Genomic DNA, 20,190 nt, shown 5'->3' on the forward strand with positions numbered 1-20,190 from the left:
GGAACAATCATAAATTTTTTGGCAAATCAAGTTCTTATTGTTGTGTGAACACATCCACAATATTGACTTGGAACAAAAAAAACATGGTGCACATGTATTTTTGAATAGAGGAAAGAAAGGAAGGAAAGGAAAAAACTAAGATAAATTTGCAAACAAATATTGATTATTTTGATTATCAATATTAGATGTAGCTTGTCGATAAATCCTCCTCAGATATTCGAAGTAGAGGTAGCTCCTCTTAACACGATCAAAATATGAGGAATGAGAGTTTCAAAAATTAAGCGACCGAACATTCAACATCTTTATATCAATGTTCGTAGGTCATAGAAAAAACCTCTGAATTGTATTGTGGCATGTAGGTCATAAATAAATAAGACCTTTGAAGCCCATAAAAAAAAAAAACCCTCTGAAATGTATGTGGGCATCATCTAGGTCATAAATAAGACCTTTGAAGCCCATTTAATGCTTAAAATCCCACCCTAAGTATATTTCTCAATTAGCATCTACCTGTACAATCTTGCCTGAACACTGGTTTTCTCAAATCTAATGTATTTTTTAACACCCAAATTTGGTCTTGGGGCTAAAAAATATAATCAATAATGGGCTTTAAAAGGGGTGTAGGTCTTGAGATCATTTACAATTCCGGCAATTGAACCAAGGGCAGCAGCTAGAGAAACAAGCAAACAAATCAAGCTCAACATTTGTAACCCAACCCATTTTGATGTCCATGACTTGATCTGGTTTTGGGAGATGTACATGGATACGGGGAAGTACACGGTGAGTGGCCAAAAGGCTGTGGCGCCCAAAAGCCCGAGGATGTCATTGAAGAAGGGGAGCACCATGGACACAAGTGTTGTCGCGGCCACGAAAAGACTCCTCCATAGGATCCTAAATAAGCTTACCTGTATCGGGCGCTCGAATGGGCTCGGAATCTTGTGCTCATGGCTTAGGATTGTGTTGGTCGGCCATTTGCCGGCCACCCAATCCTCGACAAATGCAAACACAGGCTGTGCAAACACCTAAGATATAAAAAAAAAAACAAAGCCACGATTTCACGGACGTTAAATGTCTACAATTTGATAGATTTAATCTGTTCAATGTCACATATTAACACATACTATCACATATGTCACATATTAGGTGTTCATAGATGATATCTGTTCAATGTCACATATTAGGTTCACATACTATCACATATTAAGGTTAGGTTTTCACATATTAGGTTCACATACTATCACATATTAAGGTTAGGTTTTCACATATTAGGTTCACATATTCTCACATATTAGGTTTTCACCTATTATATCACATGTTGGGTTCACATACTATCACATATTAGGTTCAATACGTATGTCACATGGTTTCACAATTTGATATAATCCATTCAATGTCAAATATTAGGCATATTAGGTTTAATCCGTACGTCACATGGTTTTTCACAATTCAATAGTTTTAATCCGTTCAATGTCACACATTATGTTGGGAGATTGGTCATTAAACTTTGTTTTTACCTGATAGGCACCAACTAGGTGCACTGTGATACAAGCATTCGCAAAATCCACAAGCCAATATGGGTTATAGAAGCCGAAACCAGTAAGGAGGTTTCCGGGGGCCTCATTCCCGAATGCGACATACCCCATACATCCTACTGATATGTAGTAAAGACTCGTTATCAATATACCCAAGGATGAGGCCCTCTTCATGGTCTTGTTCTCCGGTGGTGGTGATTTCAACGTGTCCTGGTCCAAATTACTATATACATTTAGGGGAAATCCGCATAACTGAATTATGTAAGAGATCATCATGTAACTAAAATTTCTGAATTATGTAAGAGATCATGTAATTAAAATTTCTAAATTATGTAAGAGATAATGTAAATAAAACTCTTACTTGAATCTCAATGAGGATCATCATAAACGAATACGCGAATGCAATGTTCCCTAGGGCTTGGAAAACCGACCAGATCTTTTGCTCTTTAGATATCACTCCGATTGCAACTCCCGTGAGAGACCCATATGAATGCCCATCCAGCTCTTAATTAATATCCAGATGAAAAAAAGCAAAAAATGTTATTGATACAATTTGTGTAGGGAATGCAAATCAATTACTACTAGTAGAAATCTAATTAATATCCAGATAAGAAAAAGCATACTGATACAATTTGTGTAGGGAATGCAATCAATTGCTATTTGTAAAACTCTAATTAATATCCAGATAAAAAAGAAGTTTTGATACAATTTGTTTAGGGAATGCAAATCAATTGCTATTTGTAAAACTCTAAATAATATCCAGATGAAAAAAAAGCAATAAATGTCTATTGATACAATTTGTGTAGGGAATGCAATCATTTGCTACTTGTAAAACTTTAATTAATATCCAGATGAAAAAAAGCAATAAATGTTTATTGATACAAATTGTGTAGGGAATGCAAATCAATTGCTACTTAGTAAAAACTCGATAATACCAGTTGCTTTCCCAATTGACAATCCCAAGCCAATGGAGGAATAGGAGAAAGACATGATGGCAGCTACTATAGAAAGCCACCACAACCTATTGAAATCAGGGATTTGCGAGAGAACGATTTGTATTGCGCCGAATATGATCATGTAAACGTTATTCGATGGTTGGCATTTCGCCTCATGTCCTCTTCGATAGAAGCAATCTGACCTATTAATCGCCCTAAATAGTAGTAGTAGTAGTAGTAGTAGTAGTAGTAATAATGTAGTAGCATAGTAGCAAAAATTTAACATAAATTCAGAAAAGAAGATACAAAAAATTGGATCATAACAATGCCGAGTGTTTCAATTATTTGAAAGTATCGTTGAATTTCATGCGCACTTACACCATGCTAATAGATGCCGTGATCGTATAACCTATCGATGTCCCAACCAACATTATGTATTGCACAAACCCACAAAACCACACTTGATTCCCACCTACACCAAACATACACATCATAATCATCACTTTAATCAGTCAAATTAACCCCCCCATTTTGATCAAATCTTGTTAACTCATCATCAATGATTTCTATACATGCAAGAACACACACACAAATTTTTTATGTTTTTTAACCTAGATATGCTCTCACTGCATCCATGTATGTATAATTTCGTCGTCCCGAGATGGGGTCTGGATATCGGTAGCAATCTGCCAGTAGCAGTGCCATGTACCAAGTAATGACCGCAAAACCTAGCAGGATCGGAGGTCCGGCAATCCACCCAATTTGAGCCATGCTCCATGCCAGCGACAATACACCAGAGCCGATGACCGCGGTGATTACGTGGGCTGTGGCGGTCCATACATTCCCTGCATGAATATCACAAAAAAGCTTTAAGAAAAAAGGAAGACTAATCAAGTTAAGTTATAAAGGGTTTGGGGTGGATCAAGTTAAAGTAATAGGGTTTCGGGGTGGATCAAGTTAAAGTAATAGGGTTTCGGGGTGGATCAAGTTAAGTGATAGGGTTTCGGGGTGGATCAAGTTAAGTTATAGGGTTTCGGGGTGGATCAAGTTAAGTTATAGGGGGTTTGGGGTGGATCAAGTTAAAGTGATAGGGTTTCGGGGTGGATCAAGTTAAGTTATAGGGGGTTTGAGGTGGATCAAGTTAAAGTGATAGGGTTTGGGGTGGATCAAGTTGAGTTATAGGGTTTAGGGGTGGATCAAGTTGAGTGATAGGGTTTAGGGGTGGATCAAGTTAAGTGATAGGGTTTAGGGGTGGATCAAGTTAAGTTATAGGGTTTGGGGTGGATCAAATTAAGTTATAGGGTTTGGGGTGGATCAAATTAAGTTATAGGGTTTGGGGTGGATCAAATTAAGTTATAGGGGGTTTGGGGTGGATCAAGTTAAAGTGATAGGGTTTGGGGTGGATCAAGTTAAAGTGATAGGGTTTGGGGTGGATCAAGTTAAGTTATAGGGTTTTGGGGTGGATCAAGTTAAAGTGATAGGGTTTGGGGTGGATCAAGTTAAGTTATAGGGTTTAGGGGTGGATCAAGTTAAGTGATAGGGTTCAAGTTAAGTGATAGGGTTTAGGGTTTAGGCACCCAACATGTATAGGAAAACAAAAAAAAGCAAATTAAATCACAGAGGGAGCACCGGTTCGTCGGATATGGCCATCGTCATCGCGGCTATGGGTCCGGATGAGGACAAACGGGCTTCCGATATCTTTCCCGATCATCTCCATCGCATATCCCGCACTTCTCACTGAATCATCCCTGTTTGTCGAACAATCCGAATTGGAGTCCAACCGAGTGAGGCTATAGTTTGTGGTGGACATTATTATGTTGCCATCTAATTGCCCCATGAAAATATATGGACTTCTCAATCTTGATTTTGGACTAGTAACTCTATGCTAAAGATATAGCTAGTAGCTATGTATAGGATTACTAGTCCCAAAAACAGTGGTACTTCTTGTGGGCAATTGTGTAAAAATGCAGTAACATTCTGTCACAAACAGCAATTCTTTGTCAAATACTTCCCCAAGATTAATGAATAGTAACTGCAGTTTTTGTTCATACTCAGGGAGGATTAATCATTGTACACACATATATATGCATACATATGCATGCAATCAATACAACAGTATGAATACTGCAATTTTTTTGTTCATACTTGGGAAGATTAATGCATACAATACAACATTAGGAACACTGCAATTTTTGTTCATACTTGGGGAGGATTATACACACATACATGCCTACATATACATGCATACAATACAACATCATGAACACTGCAATTTTTGTTCATACTTGGGGAGGATTATACACACATACATGCCTACATATACATGCATACAATACAACATCATGAACACTGCAATTTTTGTTCATACTTGGGGAGGATTATACACACATACATGCCTACATATACATGCATACAATTACAACATTATGAATACTGCAATTTTTCTTCATACTTGGAAGGATTATACAAACATATATATATATATATACATGCATACAATTACAACATTATGAATACTGCAATTTTTCTTCATACTTGGAAGGATTATACAAACATATATATATATATACATGCATACAATTACAACATTATGAATACTGCAATTTTTCTTCATACTTGGAAGGATTATACAAACATATATATATATATATATATATATACATGCATACAACGCAATGCATGTGCAGACCGCAAAAATAAAAAACATTTACACAATATATACACATATGCATATACAGAGGGACAACACATACAGAGTATAACACATGCATACAATTAGAGAAACAAAGCATGTTATGTACAGAAATAATTACAGCGTATACAAATTTAATGCAAATTAATATCCAACAATGGTGGGAAAGACTCTGTTTGTGGATTGCAAACGAATTGAGGATCAAATAAATCTCCCAATCTAATATAAATTTTGTTGTTATTATTAACATGAACAATGGTGGACATGAATCTGTTGTGAATTGCAAACGAATTGAGAACCAAATAAATCACCCAATCCAATAAAGTTTTGTTTGTTTTGACCCCCTTCTATGATTATAACAGGCTTGAATAGTGTGTGTTCTTGCAGCAGCCTCCTCCCCCCCACCTTGATGATGATGATGATATGATCATGAACATGAATCAATCACAAGGCTCAAAAATACCCACATATAAATACATTATTATACACATACATGCATATACATACATATTATGTATGAATGTCTGCAGGTATGGGATTGAAATGTGATTATAATTAGAAGAAGAAGAAGAAGAAGATTTGGATGCAGAAATTAATAGGAAAGAAGAACAGAGAGAGTGAGAGGAAGACTGATCAATATTTATGAAATTTAATTAATTCATAAACTAATTATATGAAGAAAGAAAACACTGTAAACTACATTATGATTTGCATGGTGGAGGTTTAAGTGCCCAATTTAGCAAATTCAATAAATAAAAATACCTCCATGCAAAAAAAAAACAATCAAAGTTATTTATATTTGCAAAAAACAAGTTATATTTACATCATATGTTTATATATATACACAAATAAAATAAAACAATTGCTATTTAATAAAAACTGGAAGAAATGAAAAAACATATTATCCAAAACTGAAATACCAATAAAGAGAATTTATTTACTCCTATATATTTACTACTTAGATAATGTTTTAAAATTTAAACAGCTTCATTATGAAATAAACACTAATTTCTTTTCCAGCTCTTTGTTTTTAAATGTCTATACTATAGTAATAATTATAGCATAGCAGTAATAGCAGAATAATAATAATAATAGATGAAATCTAAAAATGTAGATGCTATCTTTAAATGGGCGAATTCCATCAATAACATAAACTTTTGCTTTTTCTTTACATTTCATTTCACCATAATAGGTTCCTAAGTTTGTAAAGAATCACCAAACTGTCCCCCCTACTTCACAAGTCTTCTTCAAACCTCAAAGCTTGGTGATGTGTACTTCAATGTTTTCCTCATGCACTCCATTCACATCTTCAGAAGACACAATAGATAACACTCGGAGTTGTTCGACTCCTATCCTCAATTATATGGCAACCAATCTCTACAAACACATTTTGAAGGTGTCGTGGCTTTATGAATTAATGTTGGGATTGTGGTTATGAGTAAGATGTGTGTGTCCGTATGATGGAATTATGAAACCTCCAACCTCTAGGATAGTGGCAGCAGTCCATGATTTTCCGTGTCGGGGTAGTGACATATGTTAGTTGTGAGTAGAGGTTGGAGGTTTGAAACCATGAACAGAAATAAATCATGGAAGATGTCGAGGCAAGCCATCCAATAATGATGCACTACAAATGGGTGGTGGACATTTTAGTAATGTTGATAGGTTTGTGGCAAATGCACTACGCCATGCTAGCAAGGGAGGATCTCATTAACTAGGTGGAAGGTCGTTAAGAAGTAAAACAATAGTGGTACACAAATTCCTCCTTGAAGATGTCATTTGTAGATATGGGTGTGTCAACATAATAATAGTAGATAGAGGTGAACTAGATGCACACATGAAGCTAAAATAATATTTTCAAGGATTAGTGTCAACTTGTCACTCACCACAACATACAAATCGAAGACAAACGGGAAAGTGGAAAGAGAACATGGACCAATCTTGAAAGCGTTACTAACAGTTTGTTACATGAAGATGGGAGAATGGCTACAATTGTTATCATATGCATTATTATGGGCTGACAAAACTATGCATAGCACAGTCACAAGATATATGCCAACCAAGCTCATCTTAGATTAAATTCCAACCATGCCAATCAACCAAGATATTATTTCCTAGTCCACTTTATAGTCGCAAGATAAGATGAGCATGGAAGATTAGCTAACTACGAGGATCTAACAATTAGAGCAGAGATCTGGCAATAAAGCATTTGAGAAGCTTGATTGAAAAACAAAAGAAACATTTCTAGATTCTAGAAACTTTGCATGAAAAAGATTGAAGAAGGAAATTGGGTTCTTGTTTATTATAATAGTTTGGACACTCAACATACCATAGGTTGGAAGCTCTTGAAATAATAGTTCAAGCCTATAGTTGGAAGCTCTTGAAATAATGGTTCAAGCCTACAGTTGGAAGCTCTTGAAATAATGGTTCAAGCCTACAATTGGAAGCTCTTGAAATAATGGTTCAAGTTGTGTGTGATCAAGAAGGTTGAAGATAATATGATGTATTTGTCTAGAGGAACTAGAAGGCACTAAACCCTTTTTGTCAATGGCAGGGAAAAGAATTTAAATCATCACGACGAGAGGAGCAACAAATATACAAACCAATAATCAAGACAATGAAGACTACACATTGAAGAAGAGGAAGAGTGCGATAAAAAAGAGAAGATGTCCACCATCAATACATACCGAAGGGTGTGCAGATTTGGTGGGGGTGGGTGTCATACCACCTTTAGTGCACTTTATGACACAAAAAGAGAGGATATCCACCATCGACACCGGTGTTGTGGCATGCCCTAAGGTGGAAAGCATGGGAGAAAGAAAAACTAGGGTTGTCATAACCTATGTATATATAGATATGAAAGTAAAATAATTAGTAAGATTGAATGGCTTAGTGGTTAGAGCTATTGGCTTAGTATTGTGGGTGTAGATTTTGAATCTCTCTTGGAATACTTGCATTTAATGCAAAACATGTGCCTTTCTCCTTATAAAAGGAGAGCAAGAGCACTCATTTGCTGCTTCAGTTTTTCTTTTAGGGTTTTTGTCATTTTTTTAATGAGCTTGAGGAGAAGGAAGAGTTCTTAAATTTCGACATTCAACTTTCAGCATTTGGGGGGGGGGGGGGGGGGGGGTCGACCTTGAATTTTCTTCACATCTTCTTCTCTACCTCCTCTTCTATTTACTAGGTGTTCGTCGTTGTCTTCATCATCTTAGCAAGATCCTTACACGTGAATGGTTTCACAAAGAGATTCAGTTAACTTGCTTATTGGTCATTTGAAGGAAGCACAAATTGGCATGTCACCCCCATTAATACCCCATTTCCTATTTTTGTCTATTTAAACCTTGTACAAGCCACCATAATCATGGCATTATTTGGTGATATCGTTAGTCATTTTATAAAGAAGCTTCCTTCATCTAATGGTATGTGTAGGGCACTTAAACGTGGTGTTTCTCATTCACCGTGGAATCGTAGTCATCGACATTCACATCGTCATCTTGACTTGCATTGTCTACGTTCGAGCCATGGGGTAATGTTCGACTCCTTAACTAAGTTCGAGTCCTTTGAGCTTTCAAGTCCTTAGAGTGATCAAGTCTTCTGAGCATTCAAGTCCTTGGAGTGTTCGAGTCTTCCGAACGTTTGACACCTTGGAAAGTTCAAGGCCCCCCTTTATGTCTGAGTTCCCCACGTATGTGGCTCCCTAATCTTTGTGTTCTCTCAACCTTCACAACCTCCTTGGTCCAAGAACCCATGTGATCCTGCTCGAGTAGCATATGCATGTGCATTTACACAACATATTTGGTGAACTCAATGTGAGAGAGCACCAAGGGGGAGGTAGGGATGCAAGGAGAAGATCTTGCCAAGATGATGACAATGTCCATGGACCAGATGATGCATGAAAGAGACAACACTACGTGACCTAGATTAGACCATATCTAGTCAGTCGTCAGAACCACTGGTCAGTTTAACAAAAAGGATGTCTCATGCTACCTAGAGGCTTTTAAACCCTAAATGTTGATAAGAAGCATTCCAAAAGTGAGGTAACTAATTGGATTTGCAAGGGTAGTAGTGTCATTCTCCATTCGGAGATACCCCAAGATGCAAGCAAAGAGCCATGACTAGAAGAGTATCACTCTAGTAGAAGATTATGGCTTTGATAACTCTTTGAAGAGGACAAAGAAAGACCTAATGGATTGGATTGAATAACTTGACAAGGGGAGGTCCACTACTTGCCATCAGTTGGGATACGTGTGGGGAAGGAAATGAGAAACTAAGATGGGAAGGAGGCTGAATTTTGGTCCTCTATCCTCAAGAACCTCACAAAAGGGAAGCTCTGAAAGGAGGACGCGGACCAAACCAAAAAGAGGGTCCAACAAGTAACCGGATGGAAAGATTTAGTGGAGGGAAAGACATGTTTGGTTTAAGCCACCTACCTAAACTATGAGGTTCTAGTTGAAGATTTTTTTTATCATGACATACATTTTGGGTTATACGGATTCAAACCCACAACCTCTTAGTATACGTGTGAAATTGTTGAGGTATCAAGCTCAACTTAGTTTTGCCATTTAGTTAACCACGTAACTTACTAAGTAGTTACCTAGATAGAATCTAGTTAGTGTGTTGACCTTTAAACCCTTAAATAAGATCTTGTACTTGTACGTAAGTGGGGATACATTCTAGATCCTCCACTACCAAGTATACTTAATATAGGACTTACATCCTTGTACCTATATTCTACTCACACATGTGCACCCGTGCACATGAGTTGTATATATGCTTATTAATATAGAGAAAGGTCGTTAGCTACACTCTTGTTAATCATCCCCCATTTATCTTATTGCTCATAAGTAAATCTTCCTCTCTCTCTTCTTCTCGCACACATATCACATAATCTTGCGCAACCTAATCACATACGTGATTAACTTCTCACATAATTAGATACTAATTAACCCTAGTCGGTCATCTAATTATTAACAAAAACCGTTTAACCATTATGGTAACATATATAATGTATAATTAAATATTATTAGTTATTATAAGATATTTAGAATATTCTAGAACATATGTTTGTAGCTTTAACAACTACCGAATTGGGGGTCCAACTACCAAAGAACTATACAGAATTCTCTAATGTGTTTGATAAAGTGAAAGCCAATAGACTATTAGAGCATCGACCATATGACTGCCCGATTGATTTGCAGCTAGGAAAAGAGCCTCCATGAGGGCCAATTTATAACCTTTCACCCATGGAGTTAGAGGTTCTTCGGGAATATATCGATGAGAACTTGGCAAATGGGTTTATCCAACATTCAAGATCTCCTATCGGCGCATCCATCTTTTTCGTTAAGAAGAAAGATGGTTCGCTTCGTCTAGTCATGTATTATCAGGGATTGAATAAAGTGACTATTCAAAACAAATATGGTCCATCATTGATTTCAAGCCTTCTGGAACGCCTCCGCGGAGCAAAATATTTCACGAAGTTAGAGCTTAGAGGTGCTTACAACATTGGTTGAATGTGTCCTGGGGATGAATGGACGACTACTTTCTGCACTCGCTATAGCCATTTCGAGTATACAATAATGCCATTTGGTCTCACACATGCACAAATAGTTTTTCAACATATGATTACTAACATTTTTTGAGATTTCCTCAATATCTTCATCATAGTTTACCTGTATGATATCTTGATCATATGCGTCTTCACCCAACATTCCATGTTTCACTTTTGGAGCCCTACACAACAAGCTCTATTCCTCATCATGTTACATCTCCCCCACCTCCAGTCGATTTTTCAGATGGCTCTGAATATGAAGTTGTTGTCATTCTTGACTCCAAGATCATCTGCAACAAACTATATTATTTGGTTGATTGGTTAGTGTGAAAGTGTTTTTAGAATTCAAGAAATTGAAAATTAGAAGAATATAAGGTATGGAGCATTTACATTTGGAGGCTAAGAACACGAACCAAGACCTTAAGAAGAAGTCAAAAGTGAGATCATTAATTTTTCCATTAATATGGAAAGGGCCTAACCTTTGATAATCCAGTTTGTCACATGGTCGAGTAGTTTTGATGTGTCGTCGTAATACCCATACTCGATCGCCAATATCAAAATAGAATGGAAGTCGATGACGATCTGCATAATCCTTCTGTGTTTGTTCAGCATGATGTAAGTGGGTAGATATTCTACTTGAATTCTTCGTAGCCGCTCCAAATGATCCTCTGCACTAGGATTTGTGGGTAACTCAGGAGTTTCTAACACACACCAACGAGGATGATAGCTTTTGTAAGCATAGAATGGTGTAACCCTAGTAGAGGAGTGGATAGAATTACTATAAGCAAATTCAGCAAAGTGTAGAATATTTGCCCAATCATCTTGTTGATTGCTTAAGAAACATTGAAGATACTGTTCCAACATTTGATTGGTACGTTTTGCTTGTCCATCTGTTTGGGAATGATAGCCGAAGGAGAGATTGCAGGTGACCTTGAGCATTTTGAAGAGATGCTTCCAAAATTTAGAGACGAATTGAGGTCCACGATCACTGATGATACTATCGGGAAGACCATGATGTCAAAATACTACATGCATAACAATTCTTGTGGTTTCTTCACTAGTCACTAGTTTAGTATAGGGCACGAAATGTGTCATCTTAGTATATTGATCTACCACTGTTAAGATTGCATTGAAGCCCTTCGAATCTAGAAGATCTGTGATAAAATCTAGAGATTCTGAAATAGATTGTTGTGGTTTGCTGGGATCGGTAATGGCTCCGACAAACCATATGGATGATGTCTAGGCACCTTCCCTCTGTAACATGTATCACATGTCTAAACATAGTCTTGGACAAATCTTCGCATATGAGGCCACCAAAATTATTGTTGTACTAAATCCAACGTTTTAGTACTACCAAAATAACCGGCTTTGTACGTGTCATGACAATTTTGTACTATTCGAAAGAGATAGGAACCATTGGGAACATACAAAAGTTTCTTAAAGAAGAGTAATCCATCAAGACATTCGAATTGTTGATAATCCGTACCTGGTTGTTGTGACCGTGAACAAGATGCCCGAGAGGGATAGATTTGATCTAGACCAACTTGAGCGAAAACATATGTCTTCAAATCTTCACGTATGGTATCGATAATGCGGGAATCCAATGGAGTGTCAAAAACCCATGTTGCTTGAAGTCGTGTCGGACCCAAGATTACTTTCTTTTGATTGTCGAAGGCCGGATCTCCAAGACGAGGACCTAGATACGAACGTCCTGATAATGCATCTACCTTTCCTTGTTGCTTGCTGGGATGATATGTAATCTTGATGTCAAAACGAGTGAGGAACTGGGCCCACCGAGCTTGTCGTCTATTTAATACGCGAGCATTCTAGAAGTAGGCAAGATTCTTGTGATCACTGAATACAATGACTTGATGAGGAGATCCTACTAAAAAATGCCTCTATTGTGCAAAAGAGTCCACTATTGCTAATAGTTCCTTGTCATGTATCTCGTAGTTGATTTCGGCGGCATCAAATTTGCGCGAGTGGAAAGCCACGGGATGTAGCTTCTCATCGTCGCCTTGGCACACCTCCACTCCCCACTCCTTATTTTCATTTTTCTAAAGCCTCTCCTAAACCTCCCTATATAAACACCATCAACCTCCAAAGGCCACTTAGCACTAATGAGCCCCATAGGAGGTGAAACTAGTTTGCTCGTGGCCATTCCCATTTCCCCTATCTCATTGTAAATCATATCTTAATGAAGATTAGTATTGTTTAATCCCTCTCTCTCTCTCTCTCTCAAGCTTATGGGGATGTTTTAATCTCATTTAGTGTTTTATTCTTATGTAGAGTTTTAATATTAGTATTTTGATCCTTCATCTCCCTCTCCCCTCCCTCTATCTCTTCTAATCCTCGCCTACACCAAGTTTTGTCTACGATTCAGGTGCTCTCAAATCGATCTTGGTGGTCTCGTCTCCCTCTCGTCTTATCTATAACCCACCAATGATTTCATTGTTCCGCACTCCTTGTACCGGCCAAAAGGTCAACAAAAACACATGAAGAGATAATGGTTTACTATGGAGGTCTACATATCGGGGATAGGCACCCACATCAAAGTCGCATCGTCATTCGTCGAGCCTTCGTTCATGTCGAGTGCCCCCACTAAGCATTATGTGGTGTTTGCAACGGCATCATTGGTTTTCCCATCCTCTCGCACCACAAGCATGTTGGGATTTCGGTCCCTCCGGATGGGATGTCCGGAGATGAATGACGGCAAGCCCGGAGGCTGTTACGGAACCGTAGGATGAAGAGTACCCGGCATGAAGCCGGATGAAGAGTACCCGGTTACGGAGCCGAATGCTGAAGACCCCGGTTACGGAGCCGGATGCTGAAGACCCCGGTTACGGAGCCGGATGCTGAAGACCCCGGTTACGGAGCCGGATGCTGAAGACCCCGGTTACGGAGCCGGATGACGTATGTACCCGGAGAGAGATCCGGATGCGGGGACATATCTGTGAATATGTTTACCAAGGGCCCTTGAGGCTATAATTGTAAATAGCCCGAAAGTCATATGTGTATAAATATGACTTAGGGCAAACAGATGATGTTGTTGCTCATTTTTTATGCGAAGTGAGAGCAGCCGCGAGAGAGAGAGAGAGAGAGAGAGAGAGACGAAGAGGTCGTTGCCTCAGTGTATTACCGCCGCCTGTGGCGAAGACAGTGAGCTCAAGGTTGTTGCCTTGTAGCTTCATCATTGTACATCTCTGCATATAGTGATGGTTGGAGTTTGAGGACTCCCGTGGTTTTTCCCACTTAGGGTTTTCCACGTAAAATATCCTGTGTACTCTTCCCCTCATTATCTTCGTGTATTTTGTAATTCCTGTTTTCTGAAAGTTAATCCTATTTCTCGGTTGTGGCCGAGCACTGTGTATAACAAATTGGTATCAGAGCGACGGTAACACAGGAAATGGAAGGCGGCGGCAGTGGGCCTCCGGGCATGATGGTGTTGAACTCACAGAACTACGCCGACTGGAAGATAAAGATGGAAGACCTTCTCATCGTCCGAGATCTATACGAACCGATCGACAATGCCGAGATACCCAAGGGGGTAATAGAGTCGGAGTGGAAGCTCCTGAACCGGAAAGCCGTAGCGACGATCCGGCAATATGTCGATGTAAGTGTCCTGCAACATGTGGCGAACGATACGAACGCCTATGAGATGTGGAAGAAGCTGTCGGGCCTCTATGAGAGGAAGAATGCGTTGAACCGGACCTCCCTGATGAGGAAGATAGTGAACCTCAAGTACCGGGACGGCGAGAATATGGTGGAACACGTAAGCACGTTCATGGGATTCGTGAACCAGCTTGCGGCGATCAAGTTCCCGTTGGAGGATGCAATGCAAGCCATCATTCTGATGTGTACATTGCCGGAAAGCTGGGAGAACTTGGTGGTGACTCTCAGTACCTCCTGCACCGAAGATAACTTGTCTCTACAAACGGTAAAGACAAGCATTTTGAACGAAGAAGCACGTCGGAGAGATAAAGAACCGGCCTCCGACTCGAAGGCGCTGCTTACCGAATCGGAACGAGGAAGACAATGGAACCGGAGTCCGCAAAGACGGGAGAAGTCGGGGACCCGGTCGCAGTCAAGAGGAAGACCCACATGCTTCCACTGTGGGAAGCCGGGGCACTTCCGGAAGAACTGTCGGCATTACCGAAAGGACAACGGAGCCGACGACACCGATTCGAAGAAGTCACCGGAAAGGAACGGTGCATACCGGGGAGCCCCGGACCGGAGAGGTCCGGATCGGCGAGGGCAGGACCGGAAAGGAACGACGGCACTCGCGGCAAGTGAAGAAGAGATAATGCTCATTACCGAAGAGAGGGAGCTGAACCTTGCCGGTGTAGAGATGACCTGGGTGGTCGATTCCGGAGCGTCGTTCCACCTGACCCCGGAGAAGAAATACTTCTCATCCTACACAGCCGGTGAGCACGGTTGTGTCCGGATGGGAAATGAAGGTACGTGCCGGATTGCCGGCATAGGAGACGTGTGGCTGATGACATCAACCGGATGCAAGATGCTGCTGAAGGATGTCCGACACGTCCCGGAGGTTCGATTGAACCTGATTTCGGCCGGGAGGCTAGACGATGAAGGCTACACAGGTAGCATCCGGAACGGCGTAATGAAGTTCAGCAAGGGGAGCCTGATAGTGGCTCGGGCCCGGAAAGACAACACACTGTACCTGATGAATGCCCGGTTATGTCCGGAAGAGCTGAATGTGGCAGCCGACACTGCCGGTGAGCTGTGGCACAAAAGACTGTGCCACATGAGTGAGAAGGGGATGAAGAGGCTTGCAGAAGACAACCTTATTCCAGTGAAGCATGTGCACCTGGAGAAGTGCACCGACTGCCTGGCCGGTAAGCAGAACCGAACCTCCTTCCACTCAAGGCCACCGACGAGACGTAGCGCACCATTGGAGTTGGTGCATACTGACGTGTGTCAAGTAGAAACGAAGTCACATGGCGGAGCCCAGTACTTCGTGACATTCATTGATGATCACAGCCGGAAGCTGTGGACGGCACCGTTGAAGACAAAGGACCTAGTGTTGTGTGTCTTCAAAGAACTCCACGCGAGAGTGGAAAGAGAATCCGGCAAGAAGCTAAAAGCGATACGAGCGGATAACGGAGGGGAATACCGGGGGCAGTTCCAGGAGTACTGTCGCTCGAAGGGAATCCGGCTCGAGTTTACTGTGCCGAAGACGCCGGAACTGAACGGGCTAGCCGAGAGGATGAACCGGACCATAATGGAGAGGGTCCGGAGTATGTTGGCGCATGCGAAATTACCCAAGGGATTTTGGGCTGAGGCAATGTCGACGGCGACGTATGTGATAAATAGATCACCCTCAGTACCTTTGGACGGAGACACGCCGCAGAAAGTGTGGACCGGTAAGGAAGTGTCCTACCGGCATCTGAAGGTGTTCGGGTGTCTCGCATACGTGCATGTGGCAAAGGACCGGAGAGGAAAGTTAGATCCAAAGACCCGGCCATGCATATTCCTCGGTTACGGCGACGACGAGTTCGGCTACCGAGTATGGGACCCGGTCGACAAGAAGATATTCAGGAGTCGAGATATCATCTTCATGGAGGACAAGACACTCGCCGACTGGGAGTCGGAGAAGAAGATGAAGAGCTCCAAGTCGACCGGTGAGGATAAACTCTACGAGGAGCAGTCCCAACCGGCAAGGGACCGGTTAGCACTCGAGGATCCGGCCGAAGACGGTGAAGAAACAGAACCGGCCGAGGAAGATGAAAATGATACCGGAACCGGCCCCGATCCCGAAATGGATTCGGATGAAGTAGAATCGGAAGAACCGGTTACCGAAGCTCCGGAACGGAGATATCCTCTAAGAGAGAGAAGGGCCCCCCGGAGATTTCCGGAACCAGAGCACGTGCTGCTAACCGACGAGGGGGAGCCGGAGAGCTTTGAAGAAGCAAAACACGACACCCAGAGCCGCAGGTGGTTGAGTGCCATGCAGGACGAGATGGATTCCCTGCATGAGAACCACACATATGAACTTGTGGAGTTGCCGAAAGGAAAGCGGGCACTTCGAAACAAGTGGGTGTTCAAGCTGAAACCGGGAGATGCCGGAAACCCCCCGAGATACAAAGCCAGGATCGTGGTGAAGGGGTTTCAGCAGAAGAAGGGCGTCGACTTCGACGAGATATTTGCCCCGGTAGTGAAGATGACCTCCATCCGGACTGTGCTGAGCATAGCGGCAAGCATGGACCTCGAGGTAGAACAGATGGACGTGAAGACGGCATTCCTCCACGGTGACCTCGAAGAAGAGATCTACATGCAGCAACCGGAAGGATTCGAGAAGAAAGGGAAGGAGCACCTGGTATGCCGGTTGAAGAAGAGCCTTTACGGACTGAAGCAGGCTCCCCGGCAGTGGTACCGGAAGTTTGACTCCTTCATGACCGACGAAGGGTATCTCAAAACGCAGTCCGACCATTGCGTGTTTGTGAAGAAGTTCGAAGGAGGAGACTCTCTAATACTCCTCCTGTACGTGGACGACATGTTGATCGTCGGACGGGACCAGGTCAAGATACGGATGCTGAAGAAGGCTCTTCACCGAACCTTCTCAATGAAGGACCTGGGTCCGGCGAGGCAAATACTAGGGATGCACATCATCCGGGACCGGAAGAAGAAGCAGTTGTGGCTGTCACAGGAGAAGTACGTGACAAAGGTGCTTCACCGGTTCAACATGTCGGAAGCAAGGCCGGTCGGATCAACCCTCCCGGCAAACTGCAAGTTGTCCAGCAAGCAAAGCCCCAAGACAAAGGCTGAGAAAGAGGACATGATGAAAGTACCATATGCCTCTGCCGTCGGAAGCTTGATGTACGCAATGGTGTGTACAAGACCGGACATAGGATACGCAGTCGGAGTGGTGAGCCGGTACATGAGCAATCCCGGCAAAGAGCACTGGAACGCGGTCAAGTGGATACTCCGATACCTGAAGGGCACGGCAAACGTGTGCCTCCGATTCGGCTCCGGTAAGCCCGAACTCGACGGCTTCACCGATTCGGATATGTCGGCTGATGCAGATACCAGCCGGTCCACATCAGGGTATGTGATGACGTATGCAGGGGGAGCTGTTTCATGGCAGTCGAGGCTGCAGAAGACGGTTGCGTTGTCAACCACGGAGGCGGAGTACATGGCAGCTGTTGAAGCCGGCAAGGAAATAATATGGATGAAGGACTTCATTAGAGAGCTCGGTATCCGGCAGGAGGAGTACCGACTCTACTGCGACAGTCAGAGTGCCATCCACCTTGCGAAGAACGCGGCCTATCACTCCCGGACGAAGCACATCCAGCGAAGATATCACTGGATCCGGGAAAGGATAGAAGACCAGGAGTTCGTGCTGACAAAGATCCACACGGACGAGAACGGCTCAGATATGCTGACCAAAGTGCTCACACCCGACAAGCTGGAAGCTTGCCGGAAGAGGATCGGATTGGAGAGACATCCCATGCCGAAGTGAAGGGGGAGTTTGTTGGGATTTCGGTCCCTCCGGATGGGATGTCCGGAGATGAATGATGGCAAGCCCGGAGGCTGTTACGGAACCGTAGGATGAAGAGTACCCGGCATGAAGCCGGATGAAGAGTACCCGGTTACGGAGCCGAATGCTGAAGACCCCGGTTACGGAGCCGGATGCTGAAGACCCCGGTTACGGAGCCGGATGCTGAAGACCCCGGTTACGGAGCCGGATGACGTATGTACCCGGAGAGAGATCCGGATGCGGGGACATATCTGTGAATATGTTTACCAAGGGCCCTTGAGGCTATAATTGTAAATAGCCCGAAAGTCATATGTGTATAAATATGACTTAGGGCAAACAGATGATGTTGTTGCTCATTTTTTATGCGAAGTGAGAGCAGCCGCGAGAGAGAGAGAGAGAGAGAGAGAGAGACGAAGAGGTCGTTGCCTCAGTGTATTACCGCCGCCTGTGGCGAAGACAGTGAGCTCAAGGTTGTTGCCTTGTAGCTTCATCATTGTACATCTCTGCATATAGTGATGGTTGGAGTTTGAGGACTCCCGTGGTTTTTCCCACTTAGGGTTTTCCACGTAAAATATCCTGTGTACTCTTCCCCTCATTATCTTCGTGTATTTTGTAATTCCTGTTTTCTGAAAGTTAATCCTATTTCTCGGTTGTGGCCGAGCACTGTGTATAACAAAGCACTCTACACCCTATCTTACTTTCCTACACCACTATTGTAAGCATGAGACTATGTTTAGTAGCCATGCATTCCCTTTTATCTCTTTATCTCTCTTTGAGTTCATATTCCTGGGACTACACTTGGTAGCCAGGATTTTGTATTTATTTTAGACATATTGTATCTTCAAACCTACACTCTTTCGCATAGCATGATGTTTGTCATCAGGTTACCCCTCCACACTCCCTCCTAATTTCTACTCTACCCTTGCCCCACCCTCTCCTATTTCCAATCCTACCCTTCCCAATTTTAATTTTTCATTTTATCTTCTCTTACTTTCTCTTATTCTCATTCGTACCCCTCCCTTTTCTCTTTTCCCTAACATTCTCCATTTGTTCCTTGAGTTTTTTACTTTCTCACCTTTTTATTTTTAGCCCCTTCAATTTCATTTCTATTTTAATTTCTATTTTAGTATTTCTGGGCCCCTCTAAATTTTTTCCAATCCTACCCTTCCCAAATTTACTTTATGTTTTCTCTTATTTTCATTCATACCCCTCCCTTTTCTCTTTTCCCTACCCCTCTCCATTTCTTCCTTCAGTTTTTATCTAGGCTTTTTTCGCCCCTTCAATTTAATTTTAACTTTTTGTTTTCGTACTTCTCGGCCCCCCCTAATTTTTTCCTTATAACCTCTTTTCTACCCTCCCCCGCATGTAGCCTTTATTACCCTCACCCATATCTCACTCTCTTTTACCTTACCTTAGCCTAGTCTCTTCTCTTTTTAAACCCCTCCTCTTTCTTCACATATTATGTACTCTCCTTACCTCTCTTACTTTTTAGTTACTCATGCCTCTCCACCTCTCTCCCCTTTCTCTCTCTTGCTTTTTCACATTTCCCCACCCTCTCTCCACTCTCTTCCCTATGTCTAATCACTCCTCTCTCTCTCTCTCTCTCTCTCTCTCTCTCTCTCTCTCTTCTTTTCCCCTCTTCCTTTTTTCTAAGTTCCCATGTCTCTAGTTCTATACCTCCCTTACTCTCCCCATTTTTACCTTTATTGTTACCTTTACACCCCCTTATATTTTTCTAAACACCCACTATTACCCCTTGACATTAAACCCGCTCCCCCTCATCATATTTCCCCTTATTATATAGCCTTCTCTTCTCTCCGTGCCCTTTTCAATCATACCCATTAGCACCCTCCACTCCCCACTCCTTATTTTTATTTTTTTGAAGCCTCTCCTAAACCTCCCTATATAAACACCATTAATCCCCAAAGGCCACTTAGCACTAATGAGCTCCATAGGGGGCGAAACTAGTTTGCTCGTGGCCATTCCCATTT

At 42.0% G+C, this 20,190-nt stretch overlaps 1 protein-coding gene across 2 annotated transcripts; it reads right to left on the reverse strand.

Moving 5' to 3' along the window:
• Positions 1-319: 319 nt before the first annotated feature.
• LOC147860880 (amino acid permease 4-like) lies at positions 320-4,314 on the reverse strand. Of its 2 annotated transcripts, none has more exons than XM_087323806.1 (7): positions 4,094-4,314; positions 3,076-3,309; positions 2,843-2,936; positions 2,465-2,667; positions 1,891-2,033; positions 1,512-1,739; positions 320-1,019 (listed from the first exon to the last, which is right to left on the reverse strand). In XM_087323806.1, exons 1-7 carry the CDS (start codon positions 4,299-4,301, stop codon positions 594-596), a joined length of 1,536 nt encoding a protein of 511 aa, XP_087179932.1. In that variant the 5' UTR covers positions 4,302-4,314; the 3' UTR covers positions 320-593. The 2 variants fall into 2 exon arrangements, with proteins under 2 accessions (XP_087179932.1, XP_087179931.1); XM_087323805.1 differs by having other exon boundaries at positions 2,465-2,679.
• Between the last annotated feature and the right edge of the window lie 15,876 nt (positions 4,315-20,190).

This window comes from Azolla caroliniana, unplaced genomic scaffold (genome assembly GCF_043228905.1).
Source record: "Azolla caroliniana isolate FFs.n. ecotype wild unplaced genomic scaffold, voAzoCaro1.0.p SCAF_8, whole genome shotgun sequence".
In the NCBI taxonomy this organism is placed as follows: domain Eukaryota; kingdom Viridiplantae; phylum Streptophyta; class Polypodiopsida; order Salviniales; family Salviniaceae; genus Azolla; species Azolla caroliniana.

Bases quoted from the DNA above. Each gene is read 5' to 3' on its own strand.
- LOC147860880 (XM_087323805.1), bottom strand. From the start codon at position 4,301: ATGGGGCAATTAGATGGCAACATAATAATGTCCACCACAAACTATAGC. The intron at 2,034-2,464 runs GTATTATCGAGT...ATATTAATTAAG, and splicing joins GTCAATTGGGAAAGCAACTG to AGCTGGATGGGCATTCATAT. The intron at 1,020-1,511 runs GTAAAAACAAAG...TTTATATCTTAG, and splicing joins ACCTAGTTGGTGCCTATCAG to GTGTTTGCACAGCCTGTGTT.